The sequence below is a fragment of the Neopelma chrysocephalum genome, unplaced genomic scaffold, assembly GCF_003984885.1.
Source record: "Neopelma chrysocephalum unplaced genomic scaffold, ASM398488v2 Primary Assembly neopelma1_45, whole genome shotgun sequence".
Classification (NCBI taxonomy): domain Eukaryota; kingdom Metazoa; phylum Chordata; class Aves; order Passeriformes; family Pipridae; genus Neopelma; species Neopelma chrysocephalum.
Genome location: NW_020897704.1, coordinates 9,626,964 through 9,649,779, shown reverse-complemented (window position 1 = coordinate 9,649,779; position 22,816 = coordinate 9,626,964). Strand labels below are relative to the sequence as shown.

Below are 22,816 nucleotides of genomic sequence, written 5' to 3'. Positions count from 1 at the left end.
TCCCCACTAACAGCATCCCCACGGCTCAGCATCCTGGTGAAAATCCCAAATATGTTTGAAAATGGAATTACCAAAACGTGGTGTTCTACGTCAAGCGTATCATATCATATATCATGGCTAGGCTTCGCGAACGAAGATTTGGGAAGGGCTCTACCCACGTTTCTTGCAAGCGCGTTGGTGGCTAAAAAGGCCAATACGAGAAAGGCATGTCCGGTTGCAAAAGACACAGCAGAAGGACTCCTTAGGTGGTATATTCTGCAAGGCTCGATTCTTTCTGCGTTGTCTTTTCTCCTCAAGGGTGATCCTGTGTGCTTTCTCAAAAGCATCAGCAGCGTTATAAATGGTTTGTCTCCAGGCCTCCCGATTGGAGGCCAGAGTAGACCAGTTATGGTGATCAATATGCCCGAGGCTGAGTTGTTGCTTCAGGGAGTCCTTGTATCTTTTCTTTGGGGCTCCTCTCTTGCGGCAGCCAGTGGCAAGTTCACCGTAAAGCAGGATCTTAGGGAGGCGGTGGTCCTTCATCCTGGAGACGTGCCCTGCCCATCGCAGCTGTGTTCTCAGCAACATGGCCTCCATACTTGTGATTGCTGCCTGTTCAAGAACTGATGTATTGGTCACATAATCTGACCAGTGGATGTTTAGGATTGTGCGGAGGCAGCATTGATGGAAGTGTTCTAGAAGACGCAGGTGGTGGCGGTAGATGACCCATGATTCGGAGCTATATAAAAGAGTAGACAGCACTATGGCTCTGTAAACACTGATCTTGGTACTTTTCTTCAAGTGTTTATTTCGCCAGACTCTTTTATGAAGCTACGTCAAGCGTAAACAGGAGAAAAAGCTCCAAGCTCTGCTCCTGTATGGTAACAAAACCGTTCCTTTCTGAACAACTGCTGGAAATTTCGCCCCTTTTTTTTTTGTTGTTGTCACAGAATTAATAGGGTTGGAACAGAGATCATCTAGTCCAACCCCTGCCAAGGTAGGGTCACCGAGAGCAGGTTACACACCAACGCGTCCAGGTGGGTTTTGAATATCTACAGAGAGGGAATCAATGGGGAAATGTCACTCAGCACTTCAGAAAATTGCAAACGCGGACGTTGAACGCTGTCTCCGCTCAAACGACCCAGTTAGTAAGTTAACTGCGATCTTTACGTGCTCCAAGCACCTGGACAGCGCTTTCCGGGCAGCGCCGGGACCGCGCGGGGGGCGGCCCCTTCCACCGGGCACAGGCGGGTGCTGCCAGCAGGAGCATCCCTGCCCCAGTGTGAGGAACCAGCCCCCGGGCTTGCCTAGCGCCCACCCGCCCAGCACTTCCTTGCTTCCCTCCTTCCTCCCTTCCCTGCGTCCCGCCCTGCCGGCCCCACCGCCCGTCCGCACCCCCGCGAGTGCGCGCGGCGGGGCGCTCAGTGCGCAGGCGCTCTGGCCGCGCCTGCCCCGTTCCGCGCACCGAGCGGAGCGGGGGGGCCGGGCCCGCCCCCTGCGCCCGCCGGGCCGCGCTCGCCGCTGTCCCCGCCCGCCTCCGCCTCCAGCTCCGCCCGGGCGCTGGGAGCGGCGGCAACTTCCCCTCAAGTCCGCCCGGCGGCGAGGGGATGATGCGACCCGTTTGAGCGCGGCCCGAGAGGGGCGGGCGCGCCGAGGACAGGCAGCGCCGGCAGCAGCGGCAGCCCCGCCGCCGTGGTCAGAGCAGCCCGGCAGCCGCCCGCCTCAGCCCCCTGCCCTCCCCCGGCCGGGGCGGGAGCCGCCGCGGCCGTCCCATGTCCCGAAAGGCCAGCGACAATGTGGAGTACACGCTGCGGAGCCTGAGCAACCTGATGGGCGAGAAGCGGCGGCGGCAGGCGGACGGGTCCGCCGGCTCGGGCGCGGCGGCGGCGGCGGGCGAGCGGAGCCTCATCGCCGCCGAGTCCTGCTCCAGCCTCAACAGCGCGGCGTCGGGCGGCGAGCTGGAGCGGGCGGCGCGGCGGCAGTTCCAGCAAGACGAGACCCCCGGCTTCGTCTACGTGGTGTCGGTCTTCTCCGCCCTGGGGGGCTTCCTCTTCGGCTACGACACCGGCGTGGTGTCGGGGGCGCTGCTCCTCCTCAAGAGGGAGCTCAACCTGGACGCGCTGTGGCAGGAGCTGCTCGTCTCCGGCACGGTGGGCGCCGCCGCCCTCTCCGCCCTGGCCGGCGGCGTTCTGAACGGGCTGTGCGGCCGCCGGCCCTGCATCCTGCTGGCCAGCGGCCTCTTCACGGCGGGGGCCGGCGTGCTGGCTGCCGCCCGCGACAAGGAGACGCTGCTGGCGGGACGCGTGGTGGTGGGGCTGGGCATCGGTGAGTGCCGCGCCGCCCCGCCGGGCTCCCTCCCCGGGGGGACCCGGCTCCTGCCCCGCCGGGGGCAGAGCTCCCCCGGGACAGGTTTAACTTAGGCAGAAATCCACCCTTGCTGTGGGGCAGCCCGCGGGCAGAAGGCGAAGTGGCTCCTGGGGTGTGCGGGGCTCGGGGGCTGGCGAGGGGAGCGCTTGGCTGAGCCAGGTCCGGAGCGCGGTCCGGTGGCGATCGCAGCGAGGTGTGCAAGAGGGCGGTGTGTGTGTGCTTGCCCTCTGGGATTTTACTTACAGGTGGTGTAGTCCTGACCCTTTTTTGGGAGAGTTGTCCCATTTCTGTACGAGGAGAATGGTCTCGCATCCCTTCTGCAATTTCATCTTTCTGGTGGTCTGTCAGTGTCAACAGCGCACACCGCAGGCTTTGCATTTGAGGGGGTTCTGGGAAGTTAGGGGCGACGAGGAGATCACGCCTGTCTTTCCGAACTGTAAAGACCTCCCTTCGGGTTCCCTGGACAGCTTTGCTTGGGCACTTGGGCGCTAAAGGAATGCTTCTGGGACAAAATGAGGTAGTAATCTCTCTGGTCTAGATGAGATGACACTTGCTTTGGAAGGCTTTGGATTTCATTAATGGCATCCTGAACGTGAATTGCTGCTCTTTGATTGCCTTCCTATATGCATTGCATAACTTGCAAAAGCAGTAGGTTCGGGTAAAACTTTATAGTTGTTCCAAAGAACTTGGAGTGACGGCTGTTTCCTCTAACACATGAGATTGGTTTCTGTGCCAGCTATGTCCTAAATATCCTCCAAATTTTGGTTGCTCTGCAGCTTCAGCTGCCATCCTGTCAGGCAGTAATCTGAATTATACTCATCATCAAAGATGGGCTGTATGAGGTTAATCAGAATCCTGGGACTATAGTAGGTATTAAAAAAGGGGGGGGAAGAGAGAAGTGAATCTTTCTTATTGTGATCTTGCAACCCTTTCTATGTAAAAGCATGAGGACAAACTGAGAATTAAGACTTTTTTTCCCTCTAGTTAGCAAAGTTCTGTTTCTTAGCCATTGAATAAATATTTGAATCCTCCGGCTTGTTATAGACACACTTGCTGTGATGCAATTCATGGTTTTATTAAGGAAAAAAGTTAGTGAGTCATAATGAGGGCTGTCAGAAATAAAATTGACTCCGTCTGTGAAAGGGCTCATGCTGGTTTTCCTGTACAGTAGGGGACATCTTCATGTTGCAGTTTTCCTATCCCAAGTTGGATGGGTTTTCTCATTTTTTTTTGTTTAATCAAGACTTCAGCTGCAGAATATTGATAACCATTTGTTATAAAGTTCAGTAGACAAGAATACTGAATTTCGCTATGAAGTGGCATAACAGGAATTTTGATGGCAATATGTAGTGCATATATTTAATGGTAGATAGTAAAAATATCAAATTTGACATCTTTTTGTGTTTGTAAAGCTTCTCATGTTCTTTGACAGTAACTGGTTACATTGACGACTTCAAGGGGGGGGCAGAGAAAGGAAAGGGAGGGATGGTTTGCTTGACTCCTCTGTACGTGTGTCTTGTAGAGACATACATAGATATGTTGGAATTGTTTTACAGTGGTGCAAATAAATGACACTGGTATTGTTGGAGAGATATGAGACTTGGGGCTTAATATAGTTAATATATAAATCACAGAAATGGAAATTAGGATATAGGGGTTGTTCTTTTGTGCAGCTGTAGATCTCTTGTGTAGTCTGGGGAGAGCAGTCTCTCTTTGGCCTCTGTCCACATCAGGGACAGAGATGGGGTTCTGCTGGGGCTCTGGAGAGCTGAAGAACTGAGATATTTTCTGAGGACTTTGGAGCACAGAGACACTGTGTGCCTTTGTGATGTTTTTTCCTTTTTTTTTAATCAAAGATTGCTCTTCTTTATGTGATGGAACATATGACCAGAAACAGAGCTTTGCCTCAAATTGCTGTAGTGAAGCATCACAAGAGACTCCAGGAATTGCGGAGTCCAATGCTAACACAGTTTATTTTACAGAAGAAAAAACCCATAGTGGTTCAAAGCTTTTCTCATATAGCAAACTGCAACAATCTCTACATTGAATTCCCCACTAGAGGGAGCCTGGATAATTTCATGAAGGCATTAGAAATTGGAACTTTTTCTCTCATATCTTGGAGGCTTCTGACTGTCATTTTACTGCCCACAGTGACCCAGAACTTCTTAATGTTGATGTAAGAAGTCTGCTTAGTAACATGACATTTCAGTGATAGTGTGAACTGCTAAAATGTGAGGGTGCAGTGGTGTGGTGTTATGAATGCTTTCCTACCTGAAAACCAGTAAAAACTTCTTGGCTGTGTATAATTTTATACATTTTTGAGGTCTCTTTCCTGTAGCTCTCTGCAAATTGCCTATCAAGAGATCGGCTCCAGAAATATGTGTTTGCTTGCATTTAATAAATTAATTACTCTGTTATGGGCAGTACTGTGGTGCTGTAAAAGCAGATGTGGTGGTTACCTATGGGACTTCCCTCTGCCCTTGCTGGTACAGGGTGGATCTGTGTTGATTTTGTCCGTTTGAGAAAAGGGCCATTTTTCTTGTGACTGTGATTTATAAAGGCCTACAGTTAAATTTTCAAGGGTGAAAACCACAGGATATATGCTGAAATGAGGAACATCTCTCATTTGTCTATCTTGTCCATTTCTTACAGTTTTCTGTAGAGATGTTTTGAGATGAAAAACTGTCCTTTTCAGCAATTATAGAAAGAGATGTTTCTGGAAAATAAAGACCTTCTCTCAAGGACAACCCAAAATCCTCTTTTATTGCAAATGTTGAATATATTCTTAGGGTGGAAACAGTTATGTTCCTTTTCTCTCCCTCCTTCCCTTGTGTAAATACTAAATATAGGCAAAGCATAAAAAGGGAAAACATGTTCAGCATGTGCTTAGACTATCCTTAGGTCTTTTCAGGTCTGAATTTCTGAATACATAGTTCATGACAATTCCAGGCTAAATGGCTTAAGAGCAAGGTTATAGCCATTATTCCCTCCTGCCTGCCCTTTCCTGAGAGTGTCCCTGACTCTTTAGCAGTTTGTCTGAGCCAGATGTCAGGAATGCAGCATTTGGACAGATATTCATTGCAGCACACGTGGGCAAAATTTAGACATATAAGAATTTGAATTGCATGTGCTTGGTAGCACTTTGTATGAGCTTAGCTAGGAAAAAAATGTCATTGGACCTTCAGCATCTGATAATGCTGAAGGCCTCAGCCTGTTGCTGCAGGGTGCCCAACCACACTTGGTACAGGATTGAGGGTCAGCACAGTTTTGCCCTGTGTTGGCTGCTGTAGTTTATGTGCTTGACAGGAAAGCTGCGTCCTTCACTTGGCTCATCTTTGGTCTGAGGCCTTTTGGCCTGAGGTCAGGCCAGAACTGAAAGACATGAACAATCATTAGCTGGATGATTAGATTCTCCTGTCTTGTTTTGCATGCAGAATAAATGGTGCTCAATTAATGATCAGCTTTTCAGTGTTTTGTTTTCTTGCTCAATGTATGGCTTAGGCATTACTTAATGGACACATTATGCAAGCATAGTTACTGGGTCTGTGCATGTTACTGGGTCTGCAGTGCAAAAGGAACCTGCCTGGTTAGGTGCCTTATCTTCTCCTTGACCCCTGTCTTTGGTACATCTTCATGTGAGCCTCCTGCTCAGTGCTTGCTTTGTGCTTAAAGTGTCTGTAGGTTTTTGTTTTTTTTTAAAGGCTGTATTTGAATGTGACATATGTAGTGTTCCTGGTAGCATCTTTTTAGTAAATATGTAGGTCATTTTCTGAGCAGAGAAAACAAGATTGTACACAGAATTAGACAGGAGTGAAAAGCACTGGCATATGGTTCAGGGCTCCCCTGGTGGGACTGCCTTCTACTGACAGTAAGGTTCAATAGCAAATAACAACAATAACCAAATTTAACTGAAGGACTTGCATCAAATAATACCAACTCTCTATTATGTTTGCAGTGTTAAAGTAAAGGTCCACCACATCAGCTGGACTACCAGATGCACTGTGAAAATATTGGAAAGTAATTGGTTGACTTGTTGCCTATGAAAGATGAGGATACGTGTGCTGGGTTTTATTATTACTTTTTTTGTATACTACTGAGCTTTTTCAGCTGATACATATTTTTATCTTGGAAAAACAGATTAATCCTCTCATTCCCCCTACCTAACTCCTCATGGGAAGCTATAAAGCTTCAGTCTGTGTTCATAACTGAGTGTCCCTCAGGTTTTTTCAAAGGAGTTTACAGCTCAGTACATTTTGGAGTCACCCTCAGCCCCCAAATATGCTGGGCTGCTTCTGACAGATGCTTGTAATTTTCCAGAGTTTCATAGGCTATTTTTTGTGCTGGAGACAGTGGTCTGTTAATATAAGCTGGCAGTAGGGATGGAGGGGAATGGAGAGACAAATTGCTGGGTTGTTGGAATCAGCTCTTTTACTGTCTCTGCCCAGAGGTGCTCACCCAACTTTCCAAGGTCTAAAGCTACTGACATTACTGTATGTGTACAGGATTGAATCTCTGTATCTTAAGAGCTTAATCTGTTCTTGTGCAAAAGCATCTGGAAGGATACATTAGGTTCTGACTGGAGCTGTGATCTTGCAGGGTACCAGGATTAATTTAAGATGAAAAACTGTATCTTTTGAAGTCCTCTAGTTTTGTATGCGTTGGACAAGATACATAGTGCTATGCTCAGTTCACTGTCATGTTGACAACACTAATTCCTTTATTAATAAATCTTAATTAATAAAACTTGAAATTGTTTTTCTAAATGATGTCTCTAAAACATGGGAATTTTGTGAAATAGTTTTCCCTGTACTTGGTCAAACTGTTCTATCAAAACGTAATTCCTGTTGTATTTCAAGTATTTTTGTTTATTTTGGAAAAAATAAAAAGCATCCATTTCGTATGTGACATAAAAATGAAATTTTTATGATCTTCTTACTCCTGCTAAAAAGGCAACTTGAAGGAAACATGCAGTGTTAAACACAAGTATTTCCTGATACCTAGCTTGAAAAATTCATGTGGACACCGTAGGTGAGCTTATTTTCAAAGCACTTTGTTTGCCACAGGAACAGGAGACCAGTGGCATCCACTTACCATGATGCTGAAGATAGCAAATCATTCACCTGGAACTCTTAGGCTTGAGTAACTTGTTTGACTGAAGCTTACACCAGTCCCATCAGCAGAGGCACAAGGCAGGACATCTGAGCACAGTCAAAACAGCAGATTCAGAGTGCTGGTTGCTGTGTCCTGCTGTTCACTGTCAGAACATGCACTTAATTTTTGTTCTGAGCCTACTAGTCTGTGCTTTGCCAATTGTATCTTGAGAAGCAATGAAAAAAATAAACTACTAAAAGGAGATGCTGAAAAGAAGGGGGCATTGAAATGATCTTTTTTCCTTATCTCATTATCAGTGGGGTTTTATATTGTATTTCCAAATACATTGATTTATTTTAAAATGTAGTATTTTAGTAATCTTAGGGATTTTTCCCTTGAAAGTATGGTAAACTTTTTGCAAATCTCATGGAATTCCTGAGAATTGGTGATTTCTACTTACGGTTGCTGGACTCAAACTGAGCAACCATGGCTGGGCTGCATGCTGGCACCACAGAGCTGTAATGGGCCTGATGGATAGCTTTGTTTGCAAAGTTGTTGTATGGGTCTTTGTTGGTGAGTTTTCACATCTGACCTATACAATCAGTGTTTCTGGTGTGAAGCTTGGGAAGAGCCTGGGTCTGCACTGAAGCTGCTGAAGGCCTAAAAACAGTGACTGCTGAAAATTAGGGGAGCAGAGAAACCTTTGTTTTCTTTTTGCAATGATTATGCCTGTGAACAAGTATCAAGAGAAGCAGCTGTTAATTATGGTATAAATTATGGTAACACGGCTTTGGATGAGTGTGTAGCCATTTCACTACTTCAGGTAAACTCTCTTTCTGTAGGTCTTATGATGCACCTTGAATGAAAACTCTTCTAAAATACATTTTGCATATGCTAATTGTAGAAATGAAGGCTTAAAAACACAGATTCCTGTTCTTTCAGTTTCTGATCTTCCTCTGTTTTGTTGGCAGATTTAAGACTGGTTTTATGAAGGTTTATTCAAAGCAAATGCCTGTTCTGAAGGGGAATTTTTTGTCCTTGGTTTCTCATTTTGACTGTTTATATACCAAGTCACTGAAGTTGGGTTTCTTGGCTCAGACAGTCTGTCTCTCCTTCCTTCAAAAGTCCCTTACAGACATGCTGCTGGTGCAGATGAAATGCCACATGGTGACCTTGGAGCTCCCCACAGATCTGTCTGGCTGTGGATAGGCCACAACATACTTTCAGCTGTGGTGTTAGCCAATGTGTTCCCACTCCCGCCTTGGGTTGATCTCTTATTGGGCTGAATAGCAAGGGTGCCTGCCTTTCTGCAGCTGGGGACAGACTTCTTTCTCGTGTTCCTCCCCTTCAAACAGCACATTCTTTTTTGACGTCCCTGTGTGTGCCCTAGTGGTTGCTCATGGGTTGACTTTCATTGAAGTTCTACTGTCCCTTTGTGTGGCCATGTGTTAGTGAGCTCAGACACAAGTAGTTGTGTGGATTACAAAAATAGGGAAAAAAAAAAAGTGTATGTTTATTGATATGTTCAACTTTTTACCATGGGCTTTTCCTTTAGTTGTCCTTCAGGGATCTTTCCCCCCCTCCCCTGGAGATGGATCTTTCAGTTGTGTCTATTCAGGATATGTCAACCCAGCTTCTCTACTTGAACTTTTCTTCCCCCCTCCTTTATTTTGCCAGTGTAGTTCAGCAAGGGAGCAGCTCTCTGGAGGAGGTTTGTCTTCAGTGGCTAATCTGAAAGTCTCCTTGGTCCTCATAGAGCTGATGTTTTCCAGGAGCACCTGGCACCGACCTTGGGGCTCATTCTTTGTGAGTGTTTTACAGCAATAAGCGAATTCTACTTCTGCTCCTGAGTGACAGGACTATTTCAAGGCAAAAAAAAATTTCCAGGCATGTGGAGAACCCCAGTGATACCTGATGCTTTTAGCACATGGGCTGACAGGCTGAACAGTCTTAAGGGAGAATTGGGGTTTCTCTGGGAGGCAATTGCTTCAGGCCTCAATTCTGGTCTCCTTTCAACACTGTGTATTTGGGGAGGTCTGAGTTTTCACAAGCCTCATGCCAACTGGTAGCATCGAGGAGCTCTCTAACCTAATGAACAGCCAACCAAGCGCATACTCAGTTGTCTTTGAGGCAGGAGTGATGTGGTTGTCAATCTCCACAGACAACAGACACAATAAGAGGAGATGCCAGAAATGGTGGAGGACCTGCCGTGTAAACAAAAATGTGTATCTGAAAGTAGAGTCACCTGGCATTGCACATATTTTCATAGTCTAGACAAAATTAAATAGCTTTAGAAACCTGTACCTTAAATGGGAGCCCTATGGCAAGAGTTTTCAAGCCTTTTCCCAGAAGTGGGAGTTTCTGCAGGCTAACCTGCAGAAACAAGTAACAATCCTTTTGTTTCCCTTTTCATTTGTTCAGGAGCCTCACATGTGTGGTTTTCTCCACTGTTGCTTCCCTTGCAAGGGAAGTAAAACCAGTAACTGTGATTTTAATGTGTCTATGGACATAATCACTTTGGAAAAAGATTGTTTTCCGACAGCTGGAAGTATTAGGTATGTCTTTGTATTTAGCTACAGCTCTTCTACTGTGCTGTCATACTCTGGAAATACAGGGGAATATGTTCCAAGTCGGAAGAGCAGAAGGGCCTGCCTGGGGTTACACATGTTGTATTGCCCATGCTGTGAGGTGTGTGGCCTTGTAAATAGGGAACGTGTTGTGGTGAGCACTGCTCTGAGAAACATTTACTGAAGTGATTGCTGGCATGTGCCAATGGAAAAAGGTTTTTAATTTTTGATTGTTCATAAGAAGTTCTTTCATGTTCCTTCACTTAAATATTTGTTCTGTGCAAGAACAGCATAGAAACCCTACAAAGCCTTGAGCAAGCTACCTTGCTTGGTAACCTCTGATCGTTTTCCAGCTATGTTTTTGTAGTTTTAGCACTCCTACTCTTGGTTCACCAGATAAGAACTTTGAACTTAGGCCTACTTGAAGGCACCAATAATTTGAATTTTAAATCCATCTTGAACTGATTGCATCCCTAATGAATAGGTGGATGTAGGATTTTTGGGTTGAGTTGATTGTTGGCTTTTTTTGTGTCCTCCAACCTCTTGGTTGTTCCTGTCCAACTGTCTTTTTTCCTTCAAGTTGACAGTCATAAAAACATGAAGGTGACCTTAGCACATGTCATTAAATGACTTCATGTTGTTAGGACTGATACATTGCTGTCAGAGCAGTGCCATCATTCATAAGCCATCAATCACCTTTATTGTAATAGAAAAAAGAGTTAGGTATTGGTAGTGTTTGAAAACTATAGCAATAATCTTGATGCCCTTCTCTGAACTGCCTTGTGCAGTTCAGTCAGGTCTTGCTTTGGCATCTGTCTGACTTCTGAGGGCAAGAGATGAACAGATCTACAAGCGCTCCTCCTTTTCCCTGGTGCAGTACCAGAGCAGAACTGCTGGGACCAGAGGATGAAGAAGGGAGAAGGAACACTGGTACCATCCTGTTCTCATGCCTTGTGGTGCAGTTTAGCCTCCAGCTGGTGGAAATGGGCTGCTCCTGTTCCCATCCCTCTGATTTCCTCCCCAAAATTATCATGATTCTTGTCCAAAACATGAATCCAACAGTAGTTGGTAGTTATCTGTGATTCTATGGGGTTTTTACCAATATTGTGAAAATTCAAGCAGTATGGCCCACTGTTTTTTTACAACTTTAATCCGGAAGGAACTTGCAGTACTTAACCCGGAGAAAATAGATTTGTTGATTTACTCTCTCATCAGCTGCACATTCAGAAATGGATAGGCAGTCAGGATTCAGTAATTTTTTTAAGGAAGAGTTATATGATCCTGATGCTGAAGACAATTAACTTCTGAGCATGTTGCAATTTTTTTCTTCTGCTGTTGTAGCATTGGCTTCACATTCCACCATTCAATTGCAAAAATTATCAGGAATTATGGAAGGAACAGAAAACTACTATTTTAAAGGTGTCTATAGAAAGTTGGAAGCAAAAGCTGTGTATTGAAGCTAATAAATATACTTAAATGAAGTAGTTATTCCCGAGATTTTGATAGGAAAAATGGTAGATAACCAAATATATTATGATGAAAGCCATGACAATGAGACCAAAGCAACTTCAGAAACCTAGAAAGATAATAGAAGCACAGAGCCTACATGAGGTGTTGGAGACAGGGAATGTTTTTGCTACCTGTTTGAACATCTAGCTGGGAACGGGGAGAGCTGAGAGCGTAAGTTCTGGTATAGCTGATGAAGGATGGTATACCAGGATCCCAAAGTCAGATAACTCAAGTCAATGCTAGTACTCCTTTGGAATCTTTTTGTCCAACGTATGATAGTAGGAAAGAAATTCTGCTTCTTATGGCATTTTTTGTGTGATTAAGGTCCAGGTCAGCATGCTTTGTTTGCTGTTCCTAGTTGTATGAGGACTTACTCTGCCTAACTGTTATTTTGAACTTACTTTTCTATTTGTAGCTGCCCACCTAGGAGGTTTTGTTTAACCCAGATTAAGGGAATACATAATCCATATATTAAGGAGATAAAATCGTAGGGACCCGCCATTGAGTACTTGCTCTCTAATTTGGTTAATTTTTTTTTTAGGGTTGTTGGTTGTAGCTGTGATGGATCATGTAGAGAGTCTAACATCTGAGGAAGGCAGTATGGTAATGAATGAACTAGAGCACAGTGAGCATGGAGGAAGTACTGGTTAAGTCCAAGGCTGTGTGTACTTTAAGCATGCACTTGAGCAAATATTGGCATATAAGTGACCTTTTTTGTTTATTCACAGGTCCTTGGTTATTGGACTCTTGAGGTCAGTAGTAGCTATGGCATCATAGGAATGGGGAATCTGCCTGAGGGGAAAAGGTAAGTCTGGTTTTATTCACTATGGAGTTCAGCTAAGTCTTTTGCCTCATAGATTCCCTGCTCCTGCATTAATCATAAGCACTGCTGACCTCACCAGTCCAATTCACATTGGAACAGCTTGGTACAAATATAAATCCAAAGCCACCTGTGTAATTTCAGGATCTTGAAGATAGAGGTGGAAAAGTCAAAATGTTGTACATAGGCATTCATGATGTCTCAGCCTAGGAATTCAATCACTATGATAATATTTTGAGTTAATAAATTGGGTCTGGTTTTGTGCTGTATGTAGTTCTTGGATAAGAGGAGTAGTAAAGAACAGATCCTTCCTCTTGTAATGATTGACTGGCATGTTCCTGGAAAAAGTCATTGGTGCACACAGCAGAAATGTGGGCACACATTGAGTAGATCATTACACAAATAATGGCACCTCTTTTAATGAGTGGGAATGTACTAAATTCTTTTCTAAAATTCTTTACTAAATTCTTTGATAGCTTGGACGAGAAGGTACTGTTTATAAAATAGTTCCTGTTGAGGCTGGGCAAAATAGTTGTTTGTACCTGTGGTCTATGTATGCTCTATGTGATTTCCCTGTGCATCTTACTGTCCTGCAGGTTAAGGACTTCCCTTCAGCTCCTGACCCCTGTCTGCACATTTACTAGCTAGGTTAAACAAAATATTATCATGTTTAACAGCTTGTGTGCTTCTGAAAAAGCTGTCGTTTCAAGGCATATTTTTTATGTCATGCTCTGTTATTTTACTTTCCTTTGTGTCTGCTGATGGTGACTTAAAAGTAAGAAGAGATACTGTTTGTGTTTTGGCTTTGAATCTGCCTACTCTGTCCCTACCTACTCCTTCCCTTCATTCAAGAGCTGTCTGTTGTATCACTCTGCAGAGCCTCTCCCTGATACAAAGTTAATTGCTTTGCCTGACACCTAAGTACTGTCTGGGCTATTAATCATTATCCTCTTAGATGTGGAGTGTTCCTTTGTACAGAAGGAAACAGTGCTCTGATCTCGTAACCCAGGAGTGTTCAGAAAGCTTTTCCTCATAGCTCAAGACCAATAGGGTTGTTCTCCTCTGTAATACCAGTTGGATCTTCAGCAAGATCTGAGCCTGCTGTTTAGAATACTTGCATTTAATCTATTCATAAGTTAATTCTCAGTAATTCACCCTGTAGTGGTAAAACTTCTGAGGGACCGCGTGCATGTTTTCTGGTGTTCCTTACCTAGAATCTTAACCTGTTTCTGGCTGACTTAATAGATCCTCTGCCCCTGGTCACATGCTCCCTTATATCTTTGATCCCTGAGTATGGATTTGTGTGTGTGACTGTTTTAGATGGGGAGTTGAGGCATAAATCCCTCTGGCAGCTTGCTGGTTGGATGTTGGCCTGCCTGTTAGCCTGCTGTCTCAAGCTTTGATAATTCATTCTGCTTTTCTTCCTAGAGACTCTTTCCAGGATACATGAAGTGAAACTGTGCTTGTTAAGTGTGATGAGGACTTCTTTTGAACTACTTTGCTGCAGTCAGACGAGTCAGTTTTTCATTTTATCTAGCTGGAATGGCTTATTATCCCCAAGTTTCCTCTACAAGAGAACCTCATTTGGACTGGGTTATAGGAAGACTACAGTTCTTGCACTGGTGCATAGAAGGAGGAACTGGAAGTGCATGTGCTAAAGTAGCACTACTTGGACCTCAGTAACTCATCTGCCATACTTGTCTTTCCTGACCCATGTTGGTGAGAAGGAATGTCTAATCCAGGCCTTCTAGACAACCACATTGGGGAGTAGGAATGCAAACATCGGGAGAACTCTGTGTATGTGTGCATGCACAGGAAGAATTGAATAATGAAATAAAATTATATTGGTGGATATTTTAATTAGGAGTTGTCTGTATTTTTGTGGTGAGAAAAAATGAGGTTGAAGGTGGATGTGCAAGAGGGTACTGTGAACCAGTTGTGGAGATTTTCAGGATTAGGGTGTTCGGAACAGATTCCGCAGCTGTGCTCTGGAGGACAGCAGAAGTATGAAGAACTTCACTGAGGTGTGGGGCCATTCTTTCTGCTTCTTTATTTTTTTTTTTTATCCAGTGGGAATATGCAGTACTTGGCTCAATCCTTTCTTATTTGTTAAATTTTTATCAAGTAGAGATGTATGTTTCTTGACTTAGATAATATGGATTTGTATGTTTTAATGCCTGCACTGGGTAACTAGTTTTCATCTGTGCTGTGGCAATGAGCAAGAGAGAGAGCTTCAAGAGGCCTGAGGTGGTAGATCTGGATATCATACTGAGCTACAACTGCAAAACGTAACTTTAGGCAGATTTTCTAGGGAAGTTTGTAAGACTTTTAAACTGACATTTCAAGATAACACACATCATATTATTTATTTGTTAATGCTTATATTCATCTTCTATGGTAATTTGCCTACAGAAATGCTCTCTTTCTTGCTTAAAGCAATGATTCAGCTAGTTGTAGTAAAACATAAAAATGCCTGTGTGCATGCTTCTCAGTCTCGCACAAATATGTTCCCAGTGTCACTGAATCATCCAGAAGCAATGCATGGCTCTTTATTTGGATTTCTATTTGTCCTACATTATCAGCACTAAAATACATGTATCCCTAAAGCAATAATAGTTTGAGAAGTGTTAGGTTTACTCTGTCTGCTTTTCACAGTTGCTCTGAGTGTTCTTTGGTTTGGATTTCTATTTGTCATGGATTATCAGCCACTAAAATACGTACATCCCTGAAGCAACAATATGCCAAGAAGCGTCTGGTCTGCTGCATTTCACTTCCACCCACCCTTGCTCTGTGTGTTTTGTACTCTGGAAATTTGTCTTGTTACTGGGTCTGTAATCATGATGTTATAAATAATGGTAGCTTTTGCCACTGCAAATACCAGATTGGATTGCCTGTTCTAGGTCCTGGAATCCATACAGTTTGCTTGTGTGCTCTAGAAGCAATTAGGACACTATCGCAAGAAAAAGAATATTATTTCAAGCTGATACAAAGAGCTATAGACACATAGCCTTGAACGCATCTTGCCATAACGTGAAGTTTTTTTGTTATGTAGTTTTGCAGCCTCAAGCTTTAATTACAACAATTCCTATGTTAAAATAAGTTAAATAAATGCATGTGGTGTTTCATTTTGCCATTCAGAAGGCTTTCTGACTTTAAATACTACAATGAGGGTGGTGAGGCACTGCAACAGGTTGCCCAGAGAAGATGTAGATGTCCCATCCCTGGAGGTGTTCAAGGCCAGGTTGGATGGGGCTCTGAGTAACCTGATCTAGTGGAAGGTGGCCCTGCCTGTCGCATGGCAGGTGGGTTGGAAGTACATAATCTTTAAGGTTTCTTCCAACCCAAACCATTCTGTGATTCTATGAATAGGAAAATGTCTGTTGTACTGTTGAAATACCTGACTTGCACAATGTGAGATCCCAAGTGTCTGATGCACTTTTGCTTAGTAAACATAAAACCAGTTCAATTATTCTTGAATTTGTCACTTTCTGCCATTTGGATCATCAAGTGACTGTCGTACTTTATGCCTCCATTTTTCCTTCTATAAGGTGTAACTGATGTTTGCATTTTCAAAAGGTATTCTTAGACTTATTTAAAAACAAATAATAATCTTTATTTCTATCAGTCATAACCTATTCAACACTGCAATTGCTCTGAATGCACTTCATATTCTGATTTTCAATTTCTTAGGTAGTTTCCTCTAGTCAGATCTCTTCTGTCCTCTGTCCCTCCTTGCTGTGTGTTTGGCCTTTAGACATGCAGTGCTGTTGGTGGTACCAGTCAGAGAAATCAGACCTCAGGAAAGCCTGACAGTCAAATCTTACTGACATGCAGGTAAATTATTTGTTACAAATAACAATTAATGACTGTTACATAATTCCCACTTGGCTTTGTAACTGTTGGTACTTCTACTTAACTGGAAGTGCAAACCATGCATTGATAGATACATATATATAAATTGTCACATACTTGTCATTGCACAGAAAAATTACCTAAAATCAGCCCACCTCTAAAAGCATTCAAAGATGTATCTCAGTGGAATAATGTAGGCTTAACTTCCAGAATGTAATCTGACATGCTGTATCACTGACTGCTTATTCTTCAGTTACTCCCACGAGCCTATTCTGTACTTTACAAGCAATTGGCAGAAGAATTGTTAAAGGACTTTACCACTAAATGCTTTTGGTAATTTATACCTAAGCTTGAGTTTTCTGATATGGTATATTGAAACACTGCTCAAATGGTCTGTACGTATTAGCAATTAAAAAGTCCTTTGAACTAAGAAAGGAGAAGAGTGTAAACTCAGAGTGAGCAGTTGAATGTGGATGTGAACTTGACAGTATTTGAAAAGTGGATCTGAAGATAATGAGCAATAGACATTTAAATTGCTGGAGGCACACACTGCATTGGAAGCACAGTCTGTAGGAAGTTTTTCTAGCTGTCATAGTATTGTGGTAGGTTACAAGTATTAGGGAGGGGGATTCTGTTCTTAAGGTAGCAGGAAGAGTAACATTCTGCTAGAGCAGAGACTTCCCAGTGTCATCTGCATATAAGCCTGTCATCCACATGTGTGTTTTGCAATGGATTGTAAAATTTTATGAGGAAAATACTGTGGTTTTATTATTGTCTTACTGCACACAAGTATAAATGGTACTAACTGGGCAGGTAGAAGGGGGTAGTGAGTAATTCAGAGATCCAGTCACCTGTGAGCTGTTTTATGCTTCATTGCCTGTTCCCAGTGCTTTATTAGAAGCTATCACAACTGGTTCCTTTCCTACTCACAGTTACTCTATTAGAGCTCAGTTTAATGATTCTTCTCCAGTGGGTAATTAATCCTGCCTTCTGATGCTGCTCTCCTGTAGTATTGTCAGCAGTCCCTACCTTTTGTTCTGAGAAATAAGAAAGAGGAAGTAGACCAAAAATGGTTTTAAAGTGTAAATAAAGTAATTATTTTTACTTTTGATTGAAAATTTAATTATATGTAACTGGGTTTTACATAATTGATGTTTCAATTAAATCTTGCTTTATGAATTTTAATTAAAGGATCAGGTGAAATGTGATATAGGGAAAATCAAGATGGGAGACAGTAATTACTTCATAGTGTTTCTTTGGAAAGTGTCCTGTGAGCCTTCAGAGCTCCTCTGCTCTGATCTTTGGATTTTCAGTTATCCTCAAATAGGGAAATTTCTTTATAAATTTTTCTCTGTGGAAGTGGAGTAATGCTGTAAGTGCAGAACTTGCAAAGTTTGTATTTCAGAGAGATTGTGGATTTAGTTGTGTTTCTTGGTGGTAGCTTGTACATGAATCTTTTCGCTTAAAGCTTGACCTTAAATGAGAATGTCTTGTCACTTCGAAGGAGGATGTGGCTTCATTTTTAACTGTAAACTTTTCAGTTTTAAGGGTGGAATCCACTTCTTAGTGGGGACAGATATGAAGGAGTTAAATTTATAGGAGACTCTCTGTAGGAGCTGTGCCTCAAGTACAGAAAAGCTGGGTCACTTAGAGGCTCAGGGACAGGAAACTGAACCAGTGGAGAATTTAATTGGCCGGTTTGTTATCTTGCAGGTGACACTGATTTATTGCAACTTATGTAGTGCAAGTCACAGGAAAAGCAGATTTTATCTTAAAAAGGATATTTGCTGCATCTGTGTTAATTGGAATAGGACTGTCAGATATGCTTTTTTAATTTTCAACTAATTTTTTAAAAAATTTCTTGTTTTCAATTTTCTCACTGAATAGGGGCAGCAGAGCAGACTGCTGGGTAGGAGAATCAGTGCAGTGCACTGAGTTGCAGAAGGGCGCTTCAGATACCCATCTTTATTTCCTTTTAATCTTTAGATTATCTAGAGTTGCCAGGATCCTGTATAAATTAACAAGAGAACATCACGGTGTTTGCCCAGCTTTAACTGTAGGCTGACCTGGAGCTCTGCCTGAATCCTCCCCTGCTAACATGCCTGGAGAATGAAAAATAGGGCAGGAAAGAGCTCCGCTGCAGGGGCTGTGCTCTGACCTGCAGTTCTTGCATCTGTCTGAAGAATCCCTCTTACCAGAATCACATCTGTTGTTTGGAAGATGACTGTCTGTTACAATGCGTCTAGAGCACTGCAAATTGTCAAAAGCTGAAAGTCACGAGAGCAACATTTCCAAGGAAGCTCTTTGGCAGTCTATTTCCCTGACAAAATTCAGCAGTAATTTCTTCCCACTTGCAACATCCACCTACTCTTGGTTAGCTGAGGCTTCCTCAGCTTTTTGTCCTTTAGATGTTAGTATGGAGCAGTTGATCTGTTCCTTTTTTTCCTTTGGCACTTGACACACTACTGTCTTGCTTTTTTTTTCCACCTGCAAATACAGCAGCTTAATTCTTCACTTGTAACATGTCCTTTTTGTCAGCATGAGCCACTGATGGAAGTAAATATGCACCAAAATAGTTTAAAGTAACCTTGTATCTCTTGACAGCTTGAGTATTACACCACGAGTCCTGTAGTCATGATAGTCTAGGAGAGCAGTCATAAGTCATTTCTATGAGTAAACCTGTGCAACCTGAAGTTCGGAATTGGCTTATCCCTCTACTAAGAACAGTCTAATGCAAGATCCTTGTTCTAATAGTTAAAACCGTCTCTGAGATGTAACCGCTTTATTTGAGAGATCTTTACCTGGGATTCCTCCAGGTGATGTTCTCTTATTACAGCTGCATTGCACTGGCACTGATCAGCTGTTATTGCATTGGTAGCAGGGAAACTTCAGATCATAAGGAGTAGGATTCATGGAAGCTAAACATTTAAGCTGAGTTGTTTCTCATAAAGCAAGGTTGCCTTAACCCATATGCACTGGGAACATCCTTACTCTTCCTAGCATGCAAAACGTGTGCCACAGAAGGTGTCTTGAGGGAGAAGTACTATACTGATTTCCACCACCACCCACAACCTCCACTACTGCAAATATTTTCCCATATGGTCTAAAAGATGTTTTATTATCTCTGTATGGATCACTTGTGTTTGTAGGCACAAGGTTGTTTGCGTATGAAACTAACTGCTAGTATAGAAGAAAACTGAGCAATCACTGTGACTTGTATATTTTCATTATAACTGTAGTTATATTACTGTCATGAGTGCTACTTACATTATAAAGAAATAATTGAAACTTAGTTTTTAAAATCAAGCCTTAGGCTGTAAAAGGCTTACAAGGCTTTTGTTTATTTTTTTAGAGCAATAGTTATAAAACCATAGAACTGGTATGTCTTCCTACGAATTATGCTGTTTCTTGCACAACTGGATAAATAAATGTAGTAATTAATATAAAAATATAGTTCTCTGTGTTGATGTTTGCAAGTATTTACTAATGGCAAGCATGAAATTACTGGGAATTATAAACTAGACAGACAGTATTTTTATGAATGGTTTTCCTGAATAGTGAATGAACTCATTCAATGTTACTTTTTTTCTCTAAAATACTAAGTTTGCAATGAGATCAGTCTTTCTAATTTTTATTTTCCTTTTAATTAATTTCAAGTACTAGGTAAGAAAATGCATTCTTCTGCTCATCTTCATCTGAAGCTTCATGTTTGGAGTCAGTTGCTGGACTTCTGGTTAATGAAACCTAAAGCAGTTTACAGAGAAGTTAGCCAGTGTCATTGTTTTAATAACTGCATTTGTAGAAAGAGGCACAGTTGAAATCAATTTATGTCTTAGTTGAAGAGGGCTTTCAGGTATAAGTTGAAGGCATGCTCTTAACTGAGCTATAGTTTGGCTTCCAAAGCTTGTTCATGTTTGCACAGATACCACTTCTCTTAGAATTATTGTAAATTGAGTAAAGCATCTCTGTAGTAGGACTAGGGGGAAAATGGTTTATAAGCAAAAGTTTAAAGTTAAAAAGGAATATCCGTTTTATGTGGAGCTTTCAAATCATTACTCTTTTACTCTGAAAATAAAATTTCTCTGCACAGAAAATACTTGTTAATCCTTGAAGCATTCAACTCTTGTTCTGGGTTTTTTGATGTGGAATTATTGGGGTTTTTTAACCGTGTAAAGGCTGTGTGCTGTTCGTAATGCTGGCTTTCTGGCACATATGAATGGTTGTGCAGATAAGCCCTGCCAAATCTTTCTGGGTCATTTTAAAACCATACTTCCCTGCTGGAAATTGCTGTTTGCTCAGCTAAGTCAGCAGAAAGAGCTGAATTGCCACCCTTCAGCTGCTCAGTGCCGCAGCACAAGTCCTCGCCAGCCACCAGATCAAAAGCCTAAAATGGCAAATGGGGTAGCAGGGATGTGGATACACATCCTGATCTCCTGCCTTGCTGGAAGGGGAGGAGTCACTGGATGGGGAAGCAACTCCTTATCTGTGGCTGGGGCTGCCTCAGGCCTTGGCCTTGTTCAGTGGCGAGTTTTTCCCAAGTGTAAGCGAGCAGGCTGTACAGTGAACAGTCTGTGTGTGCTGAAAAATATCTACAGCAAAGCACTGCTTATCTCAATTACTATTTATTTAAACTAAAACCATCACTCTTAAAGTAGATTAAGTAGTGCTTGACTTATGTGTTTGTACAAGCTGTAATAAAGAAAACTACTATGTTGTATTCGTAATTTTCAAGTGAAAATAAAAAATTCTCTTATTTTCTGAAGTGAGAAGTTTTTGTTATGTGTTAAAAATAAAGGTTGTTTTGAGTGGTATAAATATCTTGACTGTTTTTCACAATGTAAGATCTGCATCTTATAAGTTTACAGATTAGTTCTTGATCTTCAAATTAATTTAAGAAACGGAACAAATTAGGACTTTTTACTAGTTGTTTTTGGTAGATTTTACTTCTAGGGCTGATTGTTAATCTTGTACTGTTATAACAATTCAAAAATGCATTTCTTCACAATTTCTGATACCTTTCTGAAATGGGAACTACAGCCGTGAATGACAGGCACAGGTTCCCAGTGTGGCACGCTCAGTGGGATACTCAGGAACTAGGGCAGCTGAGTGGAGAGATGTCTGTTTGGGTGCTTCACAACCTGGATTAATAGGAATATATGCTAGCCATAAAGAAAGACTGAATATGGGTAACTAGTTCTGGGTTGCTGGGAGGTGTAAACTGTGATGTGACATACGTAGTGCTAGTCATTCTCATATGCTTGGACACTTGCAAAGACCTTTGCTTCAAAATTTTTGGATATCTCTAGTTAATTAAATCCCACTCTTTCCTTCTGACTTTGTCTCTCCAGATAAATTTCTTCTTGACTTGTTGCTGTGGCCTTGAATAATCTCAAAATAACTTTGGATAAAAAAATTTATTTGTTTAAAAATATTCTCTTTCCAAACTGAGCTGTTCTATATATAGTACCAACACTGAGACTGAATTGAATAGGACCCTACTGTTGAAGTGGTTCTAACACTTAGAATCATAGAATATACTGAGTTGGACCCACAAGGATAATTGAAGTCCAACTCCTAGTCCTGCACAGGTCACCCCAAGAATCACACTATGTGCCTAAGAGTGTTGCTCATAGGCTTCTTGAACTCTATCAGGCTTGGTCCTGTGACCACTTCCCTGGGGAGCCTCTTCCACTGCCCAGCCATCCCCTGGGTGAAGAACCTTTTCCTAATATCGAACCTAAACCTCCCCTGAGTCAGCTTCACACTGTTCCCTCAGCTCCTGTCACTGGTCACCAGAGAGAGGAGATCAGTGCCTGCCCCTCCACTTCTCTTTGTGAGGAAGGTATAGGCGGTGATGAGGTCTTTCATCAGTCTCCTCCAGGCTGTACAGACCAAGTGCCCTCAGCCGCTCCTCATACAGCTTCCCTTCAAGGCCCTTAACCATCTTCATTGCCCTCCTTTGGACACTCTCTAACAGCTTAATATCTTTCTTATACTGTGGTGCCCAAAACTGCCACAATATTCAAGGTGAGGCCTTGCCAGCACAGAGCAGAGTGGGACAATCCCCTCCCTCGACTGGCTGGTGATGCTTTGCCTGATGCCCCTCAGGACATGGTTGGCCCTCCTGGCTGCCAGGGCACTGCTCACTCATATTCAACTTGTCATCGACCAGGACCTCTGGGTCCCTCTCGTCAGTGCTGCTCTCCAGTGTCTTGTTCCCTAGCCTGTACGCACGTCCAGGGTTGCCCCATCCCCGGTGCAGAATCTGGCACTTCTCTTTGTGATCTCGTGCTGCTGACTTGAAGAATCAATAGCAGATAACAGAGTGCCATATTAGACTGAAGAGTTTTCTAGTGACATCCCTTACCTGCACCGCAGGGAGACAGAGGACTGTCTCTGGTGGGTGGCTCTGGTCAGCCTATCAGACCCTCTGATCCCTTCAGCAGGATGTCATCTATGACAGCTACCCTTCTTTTTTTCTTAACGGGTAGCCGTGATGTTACTTTCATCTGACTTTAAAAACTTTCTCAGTTGTTGACTTTCATGTAGGATTCTCCTGTTTGTCAATTTTCCCAGAGAAGAAGCATTTTTCTTCTCCAGCTCTCCTACTTAAGTCTTTTGGTGTCCACAG

At 42.8% G+C, this 22,816-nt stretch overlaps 1 protein-coding gene across 1 annotated transcript in view; it reads left to right on the top strand.

Annotated features, from left to right (window-relative positions):
* Nucleotides 1-1,518: 1,518 nt before the first annotated feature.
* SLC2A13 (solute carrier family 2 member 13) overlaps nucleotides 1,519-22,816 on the top strand; it is a 148,654-nt gene continuing 127,356 nt past the window's right edge. Inside the window, exon 1 of the mRNA XM_027679305.1 lies at nucleotides 1,519-2,304. Within this exon, the coding sequence (XP_027535106.1) occupies nucleotides 1,752-2,304 (553 nt within the window). The 5' untranslated portion in view covers nucleotides 1,519-1,751. The remainder of the gene's footprint in view (nucleotides 2,305-22,816) is intronic.